The 16,877-nt window shown below is 36.8% G+C and overlaps 1 protein-coding gene and 1 long non-coding RNA gene across 2 annotated transcripts in view; both read left to right on the forward strand.

Annotated features, from left to right (window-relative positions):
- Positions 1–16,877, forward strand: part of LOC136427524 (nucleolar protein 6-like) — a 33,514-nt gene that overhangs the window by 13,431 nt on the left and 3,206 nt on the right. Inside the window, exons 13-22 of the mRNA XM_066416489.1 lie at positions 94–216; positions 543–691; positions 4,679–4,818; positions 5,220–5,422; positions 5,883–6,000; positions 6,373–6,527; positions 7,643–7,806; positions 9,447–9,599; positions 11,544–11,641; positions 12,552–12,676. Of these exons, the coding sequence (XP_066272586.1) occupies positions 94–216; positions 543–691; positions 4,679–4,818; positions 5,220–5,422; positions 5,883–6,000; positions 6,373–6,527; positions 7,643–7,806; positions 9,447–9,599; positions 11,544–11,641; positions 12,552–12,676 (1,428 nt within the window). The remainder of the gene's footprint in view (positions 1–93; positions 217–542; positions 692–4,678; positions 4,819–5,219; positions 5,423–5,882; positions 6,001–6,372; positions 6,528–7,642; positions 7,807–9,446; positions 9,600–11,543; positions 11,642–12,551; positions 12,677–16,877) is intronic.
- LOC136427528 (uncharacterized) lies at positions 702–3,959 on the forward strand. The gene is made up of 2 exons (XR_010754453.1): positions 702–1,973; positions 2,395–3,959. It is a non-coding gene; the product is annotated as an uncharacterized lncRNA (long non-coding RNA).

Genomic DNA, 16,877 nt, shown 5'->3' on the forward strand with positions numbered 1-16,877 from the left:
AATGATATTTTTTTGGTTCCAATGAAATTCATCAATGACTAATTATTATAATCTGTTCTGTCAGTTCTTAACATACTTATCACCATATTACAGTGGTCTATAGGAGATGACCCCCCTGGTCTGAAGGACATCGGAAGGTTGACCTTTGGCCTGCTGCTCAATACTGAGTTCTCCTCAAGTGTGCTGGACAAAGGACCATCTGCTGACCAACCACAGGTCAGGATAGCAGAGGCTCTGTCATTCAAAAATCCTGACAACGTTACTTTCTCTTGCTTCTTTGTCACTGTTTACTCTTGATTTCACTTGTTAGGCCACACCAATCTTATTTGTTGAGAGATAAACATTCTAAGAAGAAGTTTAGGTCCTCAATGACTTTTTAAAAACTTTTTCGTATCCTTATTCTTGCACACAGAATAGTTTTCTTGCTTTAACAAAGAAAAAACAAGAATGCCATTTATTGTAGTGCACAGACAAATTCTAATTGTAACATTTTTGGGGGGTTTGTTGTTGAACTTGAAAGTTGAAATGTGATGATATGTCAGGCTGCAGAGTTCCGTGAGTTCTGGGGGGACAGGTCTCAGCTGAGGAGGTTCCAGGACGGGACTATCTGTGAGGCGGTGGTCTGGCAGGGACACAACATGGCTGAAAAGAGACTGGTCTGCTGTCAAGTCATTCAACACATCTTGAACAGGTACAAACGTTTTTCTACACTACCAAAAATGATTTTTCTTGTTTTTTCTAGTTTTCTTGTTTTTACTTAATTCGTGGACAAATTTTCTTGAATGAAGAACTTCCATGAAAATGATAAGAATAAATAAGAAAAGCACAAGGGACCATTCCAAGAATCTTGTCTTGTAAATTCTCACAACAAGAAACATTTTCTTATTTTTCTTAGATAAAGAAATAATTTCTAGAAAGGATTTTCTCTCATAAGAATTTTCTAGAAATTGAAGTTAAAAGTTCTTGTTTTTCTTGTATGGAGAATCTATTTCTTGCCATGTATAAGAAAATACAAGAGTTTTTTTCTCCCCTATCTTCTTTTTCTGGTAGTAAGAAAAAACAAGAATTCAAGATTATGAAAACAAGCAACAACTAGAATTTTATTCTTGAGTGTTCTTTATTTTCATATCAAGAAACCTTGAGAAAGAAATTCTTGATTTTCTTGGGATGTTTAAGAAAATAGAAGAATTTTCTTCTTGCCTTTCTTGAGGTATCCTGCTTAGAAAAACAAGAATTTTCAAGATATTTAAGCTAGAAGACAGTTTGAGTCATAATTAGAATAATATTCTTGAATGTTCTTGATTTTCGTATCAAGAATCTTTGAGAAAAAAATTCTTGCTTTTCTTGGGATGTTTAAGAAAATAGAAGAATTTTCTTCTTGCCTTTCTTGGGGTATCCTGCTTAGAAAAACAAGAATTTTCAAGATATTTAAACTAGAAGACAAAGTTCGAGTCATAACTAGAATAATTTTCTTGAATGTTCTTGATTTTCGTATCAAGAAACTTTGAGGAATGCATTTCTTGTTTTTCTTGATAATAATACTTTAAGAAATACAAGAAATACTTTGAAATTCTTATTTGAACTCGTATAATATAATGGTTGTTTCCTGGCTAAGATGAGGCTATTGCAAGAAATAGAAGCCAAGTTAAATTTTCTTTAAAAATCTTGATTGTTCTAGCAAATATCTGCATAAAATTTTGACCAATGGCAACACTTGCCATGTGATCTTTTCCTAACTCCTGATTGGTGGTTTCAAATGCCACAGGCAGTTGACAGCAGGGCCAAAGCTCTGAGAAGTTCATGCCTTCAAGTGCTGTTCACTTCTAGTTCTATTTTGTATTAATTGAAGACTCAAGTCGGTTTCAAAGTCAAAACCCAGGTACAAGAGAACATATACAAGATGGGGATCATGATCTGAGCCTGCAGCAGATGCCAAATTTTGCACGGAAACACTGGATAGCAGTATGGAAAAGGTAAGTGCCCCCCTCCCCACCCGACTGTATGAAAATCAGCTCAACTTTATTTATCATATGGAAAAAAAAAGTCAAAGGGCCCCTGGATGGTTTAATCGTCAAAAGCATCAAGCATTAGAGATAATGATAAGTATAGCCTCTTTGGGTCCAACTCAAAACATCTTTTTGGCCGATGAATTAATAGATTTTAATCAAAAAGCGATCCGCACACATTGGAAGATTACATTCCACCTCTGAGGGGTGGACTATTTTAAACGTATTGTTTCTGGAAAACATATGGATAGGTTAAAGAATGATAAAACATATGATGTGTTTTGTGAAGAAATCAATTCAATTGGAACTTTCACATCTAGAAGCTGGAAGTTAGTTAGCTCAACTCAGAAAGTAAAAATGAATAATATAGTCTTCATTTTTCCCCCAGACGTTGGAAGATGCCAATGGGAATGCCAATGTCAACAGAAATGGGCTTGAAGGGTTTGGTTTCCATAGTCGAAGATGATCTTCTGTTAACACTGCCAAGTCAGATGAGGCTGCTCTACACCACCTTCCAAGACGATAAAGAATTATATATTATGAAATATATCATATGTAATAAATCATATAGCATGTTAATTACATAGCAGTTTGTAATCTTTATGTCCTTTCAGTTTCAGTAGGCTTTGTATCAAAATTAGTTTTGGTATTTGTACAACAATATTGTATATAATATATATTATTATTATACCTATTATTTTTGAAATAATATACTGTAAAGCTTTGCCAATGTCATTTTTTTATACCAGACTCCACAATTTACAGAAATATTAAGCCATCAACATGTCATTTTAACTGTAACTCTTGGAGCAAGATTCTTATTGTAAGAACATCAGTCTTAAGAGTAAGAAAACATTTCTTGACAGCAAGAATTGTGTTCTTGAAGTAAGAAAAGCATTCTTGTTGTAAGAAGATTAATCTTAGAAGTAAGCAAACATTTCTTGACAGCAAGAATTGTGCTCTTGGTGGAAGAAAAGTATTCTTGGTGTAAGAATATTAATCTTAGAAGTAAGAAAAAAATTCTTGGCAGCAAGAATTGTGCTCTTGATATAAGAAAAGTATTCTTGTTGTAAGAAGATTAATCTTAAAAGTAAGCAAACATTTATTGACAGCAAGAATTGTGCTCTGGATGTAAGAAAAGTATTCTTGGTGTAAGAATATTAATCTTAGAAGTAAGAAAAAAATTCTTGGCACCAAGAATTGTGCTCTTGATATAAGAAAAGTATTCTTGGTGTAAGAAGATTAATCTTAGAAGTAAGCAAACATTTCTTGGCAGCAAGAATTGTGCTCTTGATATAAGAAAAATATTCTTGGTGTAAGAATATCAATCTTTGAAGTAAGAATACATTTCTTGGTAGCAAGAATTCTGCTCTTGATGTAAGAAAAGCATTCTTGTTGTAAGAAGATCAATTATAGAAGTAAGAAAACATTTCTTGGTAGCAAGAATTCTGCTCTTGATATAAGAAAAGTATTATTGGTGTAAGAATATTAATCTTAGAAGTAAGCAAACATTTCTTGGTAGCAAGAATTGTGCTCTTGATATAAGAAAAAAATATTCTTGGTGTAAGAATATTAATCTTAGAAGTAAGCAAACATTTCTTGGTAGCAAGAATTGTGCTCTTGATGTAAGAAGACTAATCTTAGAAGTAAGAAAACATTTCTTGGCAATAAACAATCTTTGCTCTTGATGCAAGAAAAGTATGCTTATTGTAAGAAGATCAATCTTAGAAGTAAGAAAGAATTTTCTAGGCAGCAAGAATTATGTTCTTGAGGTGAGAAAAATATTCTTTGTATAAGAAGATCAGCTCTAGAGGTAAGAAAGTATTTCTAGGCAATAACAATTTTTGCCCCTGAAGCGAGAAAAGGATTCTTGATGTAAGAAGATAAATCTTGATGTAAGAAAACATTTCTCAGCGATAAGCATGTTTGGTCTTGAAGTGAGGAAAATATTCTTAGTGTAAGAACCTAAATCTTGAAAATAAGAAAGCAGTTCTAGGTATTAAGATTGCAGGTCTTAAGTAGAGAAATGCATTCTTGTTATAAGAACAAAAAACTTGAAAAGAAAAAAGGATTTCTTGGCTGTAAGAATTTTGGTCTTGAAGTAAGAAAAGACGTGTTGGTATAAGAACCTAAATCTTAGAAATAAGAAAGTAGTTCTTGCTAGCAAGAATTTTGGTCTTAAGAAGAGAAATGCATTCTTTTTGTAAGAACATAAAAGCTAGCAGTAAGAAACCATTTCTAGGCAGTAAAGTTTTGGTCAAGAATACCAGCCTTTAAGTGAGAAATTAATTCTTAGTATAAGAACCTCAGATCCATGTGTCTGAATCAAGAATATACATAGAAAAAAAAATCTTACTGCAAGAATTACTTTCCGGCAGTAACCAAGGTCATTTTTATAAGAAAGATTTTCTTACTACAAGAAAAAGCTCAGTAAGTAAAAAATTGCTTAATTCGTGGACAAAACCTTTTTCTTGAATACAGAAAAATTTGCTTGCATGAAGTAATATTTTTCTGTATGTAAGAAAAAACTAGAATACAAGAAATTGCATTTTTGGTAGTGTACTACAGTGTGATTAACTGACATCATTAACAATTTGATTGTGATTAATAAAGATAACCCTTGCATGCAATTTTATTCATACTTCAAATACTGTTACTTTTTTTCATTCCAGACATGCTAATATCCCCCAAAGTGTCATCAGATACGTTGGTGGTCACTTGGACAGCCTGCTGTCCCGTCCCAACGTGCAAGAGAGCGCTGCTGTGCAGTCTCAGGACAAGCTATGCAAGTCACAAGCTCAAGGAAAGAAAGGTATTTCAATCAGTGTCTTTTGAATAGATTTTGCATAATGAATACGCAGGATAGTAATGTCAGATTCTTTAACATTATATAGTATTACTTTAAAGTTTGTATTTAGTGTGGCGTCGGTTACAGCATTGGACTCAGAACCAAAAGGTCCCGGGTTAGATACTCACTATATATGCTCAACATTGTGCCTTTAGAAAAGGCACTTTACACAACCTTCCCTGGCGGTGGAGTGACGCCCACCGAGCCACTCAGGCCAATCTGTCAAATTGTGTTCCAAAAACACACTACAGATTTGCTGTGCCAATGTGCCAACATCTGCACATTGCAAGCCACCAAGAACCGTTAAATCTATTTTTTTTTTTTTTTTTGTATTTAGTATAACCCAAGGTGCTCTATTTTTACAGCAAAGAAAGGCAAGAATATACCACAGGAGCAGCCATTGGATCCAAACCGAAACCCAATGTCACATCCAGGAACTGGGGATGAGGAGAATGTTACAGTCATGAGGGCCTACAACGACCTCTGTCGGATCGTGCGGGGACTGCAGGACCTGCCTCTGAACGTGACCTCCATACAGGGAACCTCTCCTGTGTTCAGATATGCAGAGGTCAGGAAATTTGATATCACACTGTTTGATAAAACCAGTTACATTTGAAGCAAAATAAGCATAAGTGTTGTATACTTTGAAATTCTTTTTCACATTACAGTTTTCAACACTTTTATAAAAGGGGGTCATAACAATACCAGGTCTCGAAATACCACCAGTCCTACATATATATGTCTAAGTTAGTGATTACATGACTTTGTGAAGTTGGTATTTCTGACTTCTACCTACAGTACGCCTAACCTGCACTCAGTTTCCTTGTACTGAGTACAAAGTCATGTACATGTATATAATGCAATACACTCCCTGGTAAAATGTATGTGTCACCTGCACTGATGTATAACAGTTGTTTGCGATCGTGCAGATACATGTATGCTGAAAATAGTATTTTGAGCTCCAACTTCTTTTAAGGACTTGATCTTTATTGCAAATATGACCCACACCCTTATCCCTACCTGTACAGGTGTTTCCCCCTCGCCCTGCACAAATGAAGAAGACCAAACACAAGACAGTGGTTCATGGTCACATACAAGTGCCAGTCACTGGGCAGCCATGTCCACCGTTTGTTCCAGCTTTAAAAGGTACAAACTACACTACTAGTCTAGATATTTCATCACCTTTTCACAGGTATTTGGTCACCAAATCATTGGATTAACAAAATCATAATTTTGTTTGCATATTTTCTTGGACCTAAAGCCGGCGGCCCTGTGTATGAAGAAGCTTTGTGTGTAAGCCTCAAGCGTCAAACCTCTGCACGTATAAGAACCCAACACACTTATCGAGAAGAGTAGGCTGGGGTGACCCTGTGTGCTTGTCCAAAAACGCGAGCTGTAGCGCAGCCAAATTGCACTACCACTATAGCTACTTGAAAAAGCATCATGCTTCACCTCAATTGAGGATGACTGCCTTACCATTTACTTTGTATTTATTTTATGAAATTCTAATCTGTGTAGTGATATGTCATATGGAGGGAAGTGGGAAGTGGCCGGAGGAAGCTGACGCCATCAAGAGAGTGAAGGCTGCCTTTCACATCAAACTGGGAGAACTGTTACACAAGCAGCATGGCCTGGTCACTAGTGCAGCTACAGGACATGTGGACATTGCCATGGTACAGTAAATCACTTTTAAGTTAATATAGCAGCAGGAAAATATAGCATTTGGGGGAAAATGGAGTTGGTCACGGCACTTGATTTTAACAGTAGTGGGAACAAACATTACTGTCTCAAGTATTAGTGATCAAATATTTGAGATAATGAAATTTTTGTGGTTGACCATTGACCGTTAGAATAACTAAAATTAACTTACAGTAAACAAATCAAGAATGACAGTAAACTGTTTAATTTCTTTGAGACTACTTCTTGGTGATGCCACCACAAATGCATTCCCATGGGGCTTGATTTTTGGCTACACCTCGGGGGAGTGAACCAGACTCATAGCAGAACTTTGGGCGTAGGAAAAGGGCTACTTTGACTACAATTACGGGGGGTTATCTATGTTTTTTTAATAGATAAAGCTGACTGAAAAATTATTATGTATCTTATGTTGATACATCTGGAGTGGAAAAGTGCCAGTGCAGTTGCTTTTTGAATATTGTTTCAAATTACTTCATATTTCACTTGCTCATCACAGTATAGTCTAGAGAGTGGCAAAAATACAATCATTTAGTTCACTCCTAAAACAAACCTTTACATTTGTAGCACAAACAATGGTGATATGAAAATGTATTATGCAACTAAACATGGTACCTTAATACTGTTAAGGATTTGCTCTCCTGTGTTACATGTACTAAGTGTATTTGGTTCAAGGCTGCTTTTAAAAGACTATACAATGTTTACAAATGTAAGTGGACTGAAATACTGTACAGTAAAGAAAAAAAAAACTGGACACAAGTTTTATTACCAAGAATTCCATAAGTGAAAGGTTCACTAAACTTCCCAGAGTCTTTTTTCAAAGAATATTGAATATGATGATACATTAACACATTAGATTTTAGATATTACATGACAATCTATTATACTTATAGTTGAAAATAAAGCATCATACATATTACCCTATATTACGATACAGTATTACGCATAATAAACCTTTATGAACTAATAGACCCTAACTAGAGTAATATTTTCCTTAACTAAGCCATTACATTTACCCTTTAGGTTTTTTTTAGTAAACCTTTATGATGAGATAAGAATATCTAAGAATAACAGTTGTTTTTTTCGCATGCAGGCAGGTTTCGTGTTTCGCCTGGTGATTGCGTACCACCGGGAGGTCAACATCTTGAAGTTAGAGAGAACGGCGGAAGGTCTCCTGAGAGAGAGGGACAACGAGACTTCTCGACAGTTGGAGCGAGATACTGTGATGCTGCCTAAACTCACTAGTGCTTTACATGGGTAAGTTCACACTGCAATCTAAGAGAAATATCTCATTCCATGTGTCTTACTTGGTTAACAAAATGTTTCTTGTAGTCAACTCGACAGCTACATCAGAGCTCAAAATGTGTTTTTTTTTCAGCACATATTTAATTTTTTTCTTGTAAAATTACCTGCACTACTCTGCTGGAAAAGGTTACTAACTTCACTTGAGAGTTCATCTGTGTTGGTAGAAGTCATTCTGAATGGAGTTTAAACTGTACCCTTGCCAAACTGTTGTCTAATGTTGCATTAATGCCGCACTACGCGCTCCTTAGCGGAGCACATTGGGCATTAATGCTGGATTCCCTCTGCTCCCTTTGGAACAGAGCATTAATGCCAGCATACACCCCTGTCCATTAATCATCATTTATCACCCAGTCTTCTTGGACTGAAGGGGAAGTGGAAACCCTTTCCCCTGGCTGGTGCCAGTGGGGGTGGTCACACCAAATTAACCCTCTGCCCCTTAACTACAGTCCACACTTGTCAAAAACCCCAGTTGCTGCAGGATGCTAATGTATAGGTCAAGCATGACTAAAGGCCGTGGCAGAAAGCACTAATGCTGGAAATATGCCAACTAATTGGTTCAAGCCTTGGTCCAAGGCATGGCTGCTAGGACATTGAGGGACTGGTATTTGGACAGCCATAATTACCATGAAATTACCATGGCAGTGTGCACTAACCAAGCATCAATGCTGCATATGTATTTATGGCATTAATGCTACATTAGCCAACAGTTTGGCAAGGGTTTAAAACACCAACACAATAAATTGGACTTACCCAAATTTTCGACTGATCAGCTACATGTACAGTCTTTGTCAAGGAGTGAACAATCCACTGCTTCTGTGACGTCACGTTATACAGATGAGACACCTGACTCAGTGAGCAGTAGATCATATGTTGCAGAAAGTCTATGGCGCCCCCCGTCTCTGTTGAGGTTGTTAACTTATTTGAAGGTTTTATGTGCGGACCAAACCACAAACTCTAAAGAAACCATTTTAGTTCTTGATTTTTCAAAGTGGTAATAATTAGAATAGATGGATTCATGGACCAGAATGAGTGCAGATTTGGCGCAGGACTGGTAGACATCAGAAATACCTGCACAACTTCAGTTTTACCTGCACTAACCTGCATAAATATGCATGGGGGTATTTTGAGTCATATGCATGTATAGCCACAATTAGCTTAATTCATTGAAAAAATTTATGAATGAAAGAACTTTATTGCTCAACAATACTACAATGCTAATCTATCCTAACTGCAAAATATTATAATAATTGATACAGTATATGGGTTACAATGTAGTCATGTATTAGGTAGTTCTGTCTCGCTTTTGGAATGATTTATATATATATAGCGAAATTGACCCATGTATGTGCATATATATGATACATGATGATGTGCATATAGGAGTCTGACATATCGCTTTGTGTACCATATAGGGTGAAGTTTGTCTTAGTAGTAATAGTCTGTAACAGCGCATCTCTCTCTTTACTATAAGTTGGACAATTCATCACAATATAAAAGTCATCGAAATGTGAGACTGAAATTAAAATCACTGAGTGTTTGGAATACACAGCCATGTTGATACTGATGGCTGTCCCTTCTGCATGATTCTCCAGTCTACAGCAGCTGTATTCATCGTTCAGCGGCTCCCTGCGGCTGGCCAGACGTTGGGTAGCTGCGCAGCTGCTGGACAGACATGTGCCTGACGTGATGGTGGACCTGCTGGTGGCACACGTCTTCCTTCATCCTGAACCTCTCACACCACCTGGGTACTTTGTTTGTTTGTTTGTTTTAATGCATATGGACACATGTTTAAAAGATATACAGGGGAAAAAACGGGGGGCCAGAAGCCTAGGTGGCTTTTCGTGGGCCTCCCCTTGAAACTTGACAATAGCAATTATATCATAAATTGTACATAACTCAAAACTAAACAACAGTAGAAAATAAGTTGAACTTATACCATAAATCCTAATAGATGAATAGATCAGAGAAAATACAAAATAAATTAAAGATTTTAAACATGATAAGTCATGCTATTATGATCAATACTAAATCTAATATACAACTTGTAAAGAAATAGGTTAAAAAATTGTGGCCGAACAAGCACTATGAAGAAAAATAAAGGCCTTGACTTGACTTGACTTGAAAAGAAAAATGGAAAACAAGTAAAACAAGCAAATCAGGTGAAAGTAGTGCCTGGATGTTCTTTGAAATCTATCTTTAAAACCTTACATTCATTTATCTCTACAAAGACTTCAATTTGCAGTTGAAAGGGAGAGGAGGCTTTCATTGAGTTTTAAATTCTAAAAAGCATATTTGCAGTGTTATGATCATTATCATCTGCCTCCTCAAATCTAGTATGACGATGGGTAGTTGAGGCCATGTTGATTTGATTATGAATGTCATCCTCCTGGAACCCCAAACTGATGCGAGCATGTGAAAAACAGTTGGACAAAAAAAGTATAAATCATTCTATGAAATCTAAGACTAGTACTACTAGTCTTAGATTTCATAGAATGATTTATACTTTTTTTAACTAGTCAGGAAGATTGAACAAAATAATTATGAATAAACGCACAGATAGAACATAATTCTTTACTTTTTTTTCTAGACTTTTGCAAAATTCTTTTCTTTGACTTTGGAAAACTTTATTTCATGAATGTCCGTTTCCCAAATTTTTTTGCTACTTCTGGAATATGTATTTGCTCGTTTTGTAACCTCTGAATTTGTATGATGTATTGTCACATCTTTCTTCACCGAAAATGTGTGCCAAACATATCCATGTTAGTACTAATTTGCACTGTAAAATGATTCTTTTATTTTCTAATGAGAAGTGTACTTAAACCATGGGTTAAATACTAAAGCAGGATTCAAGTGAAATTGCCAATGCTAGAACAATTTAGCCAATTTTTTTAGCTGTACAGCGCCAGTCTTTGTCAAGGAATCTATGGGCCAATCTAACTGCTTCTATAATGCCACTTTATGTACATGTACTAGATAGAAAGACTTTATGAGCAGTCTATGGATCAAAAGTTATAGAAACCTTACGGCATCTCCCATCTGTAGGGCCTTGATGTATACGGCTGCTTTACTTCTCTACAAAACAATAATTACATCCGCAAATATGTGTCGTTGAAACGGCTGCAGAAGAATAGAACAGGGGTGCCAAAGAATTCATACAAATTGTACCTTATTCATAAGAGTTTTACGGAATACATCCGATCCACTACGAGAAACATACGAATTTTACGGAATACATCCGTCCATTATGCAGAAACATACGAGTTTTACGGAATACATACGATCCATTACGCAGAATACATACGATCCTTACTAATCTGTTGGCCATCGCGCTAGCACCGAATCTAGCTTTGTCTGGTCCTCCTAGTTGGTCTAAGCCTACATCAGTCTAATTTAGTTCAGCTTGAGATTTTTAGAGTTTAGCCGGATGGGATACGCCATTATCAAGCCCTTAAAAGCCAAGATATCGTACGAAGAACTGGTTATCCCAAGTCAGCCATCTTGAATTTGGTGGTCATGTCATGTGACCCAACAAATAGTAAGGATCGTATGTATCCCGTGTAATGGATCGTATGAATTCCATAAAATTTGTATGAATTCTTTGACACCCCTGTAGAATAGGGCACAGTGTATGGACGAAAACTGTTCAAAGGTGTGCTAAATGGTTGGATCCAAACTTTTTTATACTTCAGGTCCCCAGCTGTGGGGTTCCTGAGGTTCCTCCATCTCCTCAGCACACATGACTGGAAGATCAACCCACTCACCCTCAACTTCAACAGGGAACTCACAGGTAGGACAGAGCTGTAGAAGATTCAAACTAGTATACTACTGTAAATGCATTTAAGTCGCATAGTTTTACTTTGCGTTAAGGCTAAAATGGAGTGTTAGTGGTGGTTTAGAGTGCGGCAGCGCTATATACAGTCACCCACTGCAACAGTATTGCACAAAAACGTTCGCGGAAGTTTTAAGTTTGCAGTGAAACGGTTGCCGTGAATACTGCGAAACACAAAACTACCGTCAATCTTTCCGCATTTATAGTATATGTTAAATTGCACCAATCAGATGAAACTTAAAGTTGTCCTTTTTACTGTGAGTAAACATGAGAGGAGCATTGAAAAAAAAACTTTTTGCATTTCAGACCAAACCTGATGCCGAATACATTATCATCTTTGCTAGCGACTGCTGGGCTATTTTGGGCAAGCTCCCAGTTGATTTGAATCGGCTCAACTCCCAGCCCAGGTTTCAATGAAAAAATATGCCAGATTAAGTTGTCACATGATTGCAAAACCATTGACAAGGCACTGATTTTGGGTGCAAAGTGAAATCAACGGGACCACCCAAGGCAGAAAAGGGAGACCTGCGTGCAATAATACAGCTTGCATGAAAACTCGCGCTTCAGAAATGTGATTGTAGCAAGCTGCCGCTATGGTGTTCCCCCTACTTCAGAGCCTAGCCCATAAATGACGTATGGCAATTATGTTAAAGACATCCAGAGAATTTTATGAGGCTTGAAACCTCGAATTAAAAGCTCTAATTTGAAGTCATGCGTACACATTAAATGTCAATTCCATAAAGATTACAGCAACTGAAATCTCCAGTTTTCAAGCCTCATAAAATGCTCTGGGTGCCTTTAAGAACGTTTTAGGAATATTCCTACTAAGATTAATTTTTCCTGTCATCTGTTCTCCCATTGACCACAGCTGCAGACATGCAGGAAATCTCCAACAAGTTCACTTCCTGTCGCTCTCAGCTGCCAATCATGTTCATAGCCACGCCCAGCGACAAGCTCACATCCCATTGGACAAAGACCAAGCCAACTGTACAGGTAAGTGAATTAATGCACTGTTCACTGGGTGTTGGTCTCCTACCCTTGCCTGCTCTTGCCTGGTATCCATTCTTTAGATCCAGGTTGCTCCTGTCCAGTTCTGGGACAGGGCTGATTTTTGCACCAGTTTGTACTATAACAGCTTTTTATGATAGGCCACACCAATTTAATTTGTTGCTTCTTGGATTTCTTCAGAAAAAAATTGGAGCGACAAAAAAAAATAAATAAAAATAGAATTTTTTGCAAATAGTCTGGGGTGAAGATATTAGGGTTTGCATAACATATGGAATAAGAGGATTATTCAAGTTTAAGCTTATTTTATGCGATACACCCCTTTTTTGATCTAGTACTATTATTTCAGTAACATAATTACCCTTTGCTTTCATGGATTAATATTGAGAAATATAGTTTTAATAAATGAAAAATTATAACTAATATGATCAATGTGACCACACCTTTAAAGTATGTGCAGGCCTTTATAATTTATTTTGGTGGCTATGGAGTTTTACAACTGAACAGATAGTATAATTGGGACTCCTGTTAAAATTTGTAAATGGGAATAGATACTCAATTTAATTTTTTTCAAAATGGGAAAAACAGGACGGGCTATTCCGAGAAGCAACAAAATAAATTGGCGTGGCCTTATAGATGATTCAGTGTTATTTGTGAACCCTTGTCTGTCCTGCTGGATTTCCAGAGCAAAAATATACCCACACTGCTGAAGTGCCCAGACACCTTTGAAACAAAGGGTACTAGACTTGATATTGCTCATTTATAGTTACTTCGCTTTACAACATCCGCGCGGGTGCAATGTACGCATTCTAGAAATACCCTCACCCCGACAATTAGCATACAGAACAAGCATATTATAATTCTTGTTTCTGTCACTGTAATTATGATTATTGTAAATGTTTTCTCAGTCACCCCTGTACTGTGAACTTATTTTTATCACCATGGAAAACCTGTTGTAATCATTTATGATTCCTTTACATATCAGTTGTTCAGTCTGTAAATCACTTGCCGCCAACGTGAAGTTAAAGTTCAGTGAAAAGGTCCATTTTCCTTACACTGTGAAATTTTGCTACCGTGAAGATAAATAAAGAATACAACACGGGGTATTCCGCATCACCCTTGAGGAATACAGCGTGTTGTACTTTATTTATGTCATACCGTGGTCATATTCACCCGAGAAAACACACATTTCAATGTTGAATGTGCCAGAAGTTTAGGGAGTTTTGTGTCCTCGAACAAGAAACTGTAGCAACATTGATTCCAATCTCCGAATCCGGTATTCGAATTTCTGACGGCCGCACAACCGGCGCGCTCAAAATGCGTTCGAAATATTCTATGGAAGCCTGTGTGATAACACTTCCGAACCCTATGTGATCCAGATAGTTATCACATGGTCCAGAACACCCGTATCAGGCCCAGGCATGACATAGAGTGATTTTACGGTATGCAAAATTGTCGGGCTCAGCAGGACTAGGGTTATGATGATTTAAGAGTCATTGCATGAGAAAACCAGGCAGAGGTGGGAAGATGGGGGTCGGCCAAACCGGCTTATACTTTGTATGTGTGATAGGTATGTAGAACTATGAACAGCCATATAATTAAAACCCTCCAGCTATTTTTCGTTATGGCGTTCTGGGACCCCCCTCCGAGACCCTCAAAAATCCAACAATTTATGGCTGAAAATTACTGAAATTGCAATGGCTACCCTGACAATTCTGATTAAGATACGATTATAAATTTTATATTTCCATATAGCATGGATTCCCTAGTTTACCTACTAAAAGTTGAAGGTGAAGCATTGAAGTTAAGAGGGTATACTAGGGGGTGACCAAAACCAATGAAAGCAGAATTTTCATCTCTTTGAATTTTAGTCATCTTTAAGGGGCATTATCTGCCCTGGGCAGTGGCTTTGGAGAATGGTTTTACTGTTGCTGGAGAGAGGAACATCTACTAATTCAAAAACAAGCATCGTTTAATTGGGATACTCATAACGCGAGCCGTGAATGGGGGCTGTTTATGGGGATCTTTCAGGTTTGGGGCTATAATAAATCAGGTTGTGACGTCTCACTACGGGGTAGGTTATGGCAATTTTTTCTGCCGCTGGGTGAAAACCATGCATAATTGTCATAAAATGCTAGCACAAATCAGAAATGTTGATTTGGGCTCTACATGTGGGATATAAGGATACTTAAAAAGTAAATTAAGCTTATTTTGCACATTTTACAGTTGCTTTTTAAGAAGTTAATCAGTAAATTACTTACCAAAAAAGTATGTGCAATTTTAAAGTGGTCAATAGTGAAAAGGCTATGTATGGGGGTTATCAGGACTAGTATGGGGGTTATCAGGACCCCACATATGTGATATCACTGGTACACGCAGCTATATGTAAAATCAAGAGACAAGACAGTCACTATAACAAATGTCAGGGAACAGTTTTAAGCTAAATATATATCATATACTTATCAATTTGGGTCAGTACATGAATCATAATGAAATCAACAGATTGTACATTGCAGTTGCAATTGTTCCATTTCAAAGAACATTCAATATTTGGTATCAAGCATTCTCGAAGAACTCAGCCAATGACTGTAACTACTAATTTCAATCTCTTTTATACATTTAAAAAACCTAAAATGATACAATCCACCCAATTCATGCAATACAAGGCACCTGGCTATTGGCTAGAGGGACAGCCAGGTACTTGGGAGCTAAGTGGTTTAAGTACTATGCTACAACTGCAATAGTTTTGAATATTGTTTAACCAATACAGTATCAAAGCTAACAGCATTTAATTAAAAAAACACCGAAACATACATTTGCTGTAGGCGGTTAGAGGTTGTTATAATGTTATGGGAATGTGAAATCTCAAAGATTGAAAAAAGTTAAGGGTGTCACTGAAATTCTATGTATGTATTACTGCTGTAATACAGATAATAGTGTATTGCTAAAAGTAAATGCTTCATAACATACTAGTAGAAAAGTCCATAGAAACAGCCCAACATGTGCAGGTGCGCAGATGTAGGAGGCTTTCCCGTATACTGGTCGTGTTAATGGCAAGAGGCAAGTACGTGGAAATTGCGATGCGTCACTCCTATCAGCTTCAAGGCATTCGATCAGCCCTTCACATTTGGCGCGTTTGCAGATGTTCGTTTCTCACAAATGATAGATGATGGCAATAGTTGTATTTTGTATTATCCCATTTATTTCATCCTCTGTGAGGTGACACAAGTTTCTTTACAAGTCCCTGTGAAGTATGTCAGAATAAAGATCATCATCCTGTAAACCAACATCCTCCTTAATCACCTTCTTGAGAGTCAGATTGAGTGAAGAACAAGTTGATGTGCATGATCTTGGACTTCAATTTTTGCATAATGATATTCATCTGTTCAACGCATATGTCTGTTTCAATGGTCCTATGGCATGATTATAGGAATTGCATGCATTTTGTAAATGCATGTAGCATAAAAATTTCAATATGGTATGTGTAACCGTGGGAAAGAAAATTACATTACATGCTACAGTAATGGGCTACGTTTTTGAGAACACTTTGAAAGTTTTATAATCTGTAAACTGCAGTTTGTTGAATTCAGTATGATACCTGTTCTGATCCTGATTGACCGTCAGAATTATATATATTTAGCTAAAATCTGAAATTGTTCTTGACATTTGTTATAGTCTAATTTCTTTTATTGTCCATATAAAGTATATGTAGCTCTGCACCCATGTGCACGGGTGTGTACCAATGATAATGTGGAGTTCTGATAACCCCCATACATAGTCTTTTTTCATTATGTACCATTTAATGAATGAATATGCATATGATTATTTAGTGTGGAACTAACTAATTCTTAGAGAGCAACTGTAAGATGTGTAAAACAAGCTTAATTTACTTTTTTAAGTATCCTTATATCCCCATGTAGAGCCCAAATTAGCATTTCTGATTTGTGCTAGCATTTTATGACAATTATGCATGGTTTTCACCCAGCGACAGAAAAAAATTGCCATAACTTACCTCGTAGTGAGACGTCACAACCTGATTTATTATAGCCCAAAACCCGAAAAATCCCCATAAAGAGCCCCCATTCACAGCTCGCGTTATGAGTATCCCAATTAAACGACGATTGGTTTTGAATAAGTAGATGTTCCTCTCTCCAGCAACAGTAAAACCATTCTCCAAAGCCACTGCCCA

This window comes from Branchiostoma lanceolatum, chromosome 2, assembly GCF_035083965.1.
Source record: "Branchiostoma lanceolatum isolate klBraLanc5 chromosome 2, klBraLanc5.hap2, whole genome shotgun sequence".
Lineage (NCBI taxonomy): Eukaryota > Metazoa > Chordata > Leptocardii > Amphioxiformes > Branchiostomatidae > Branchiostoma > Branchiostoma lanceolatum.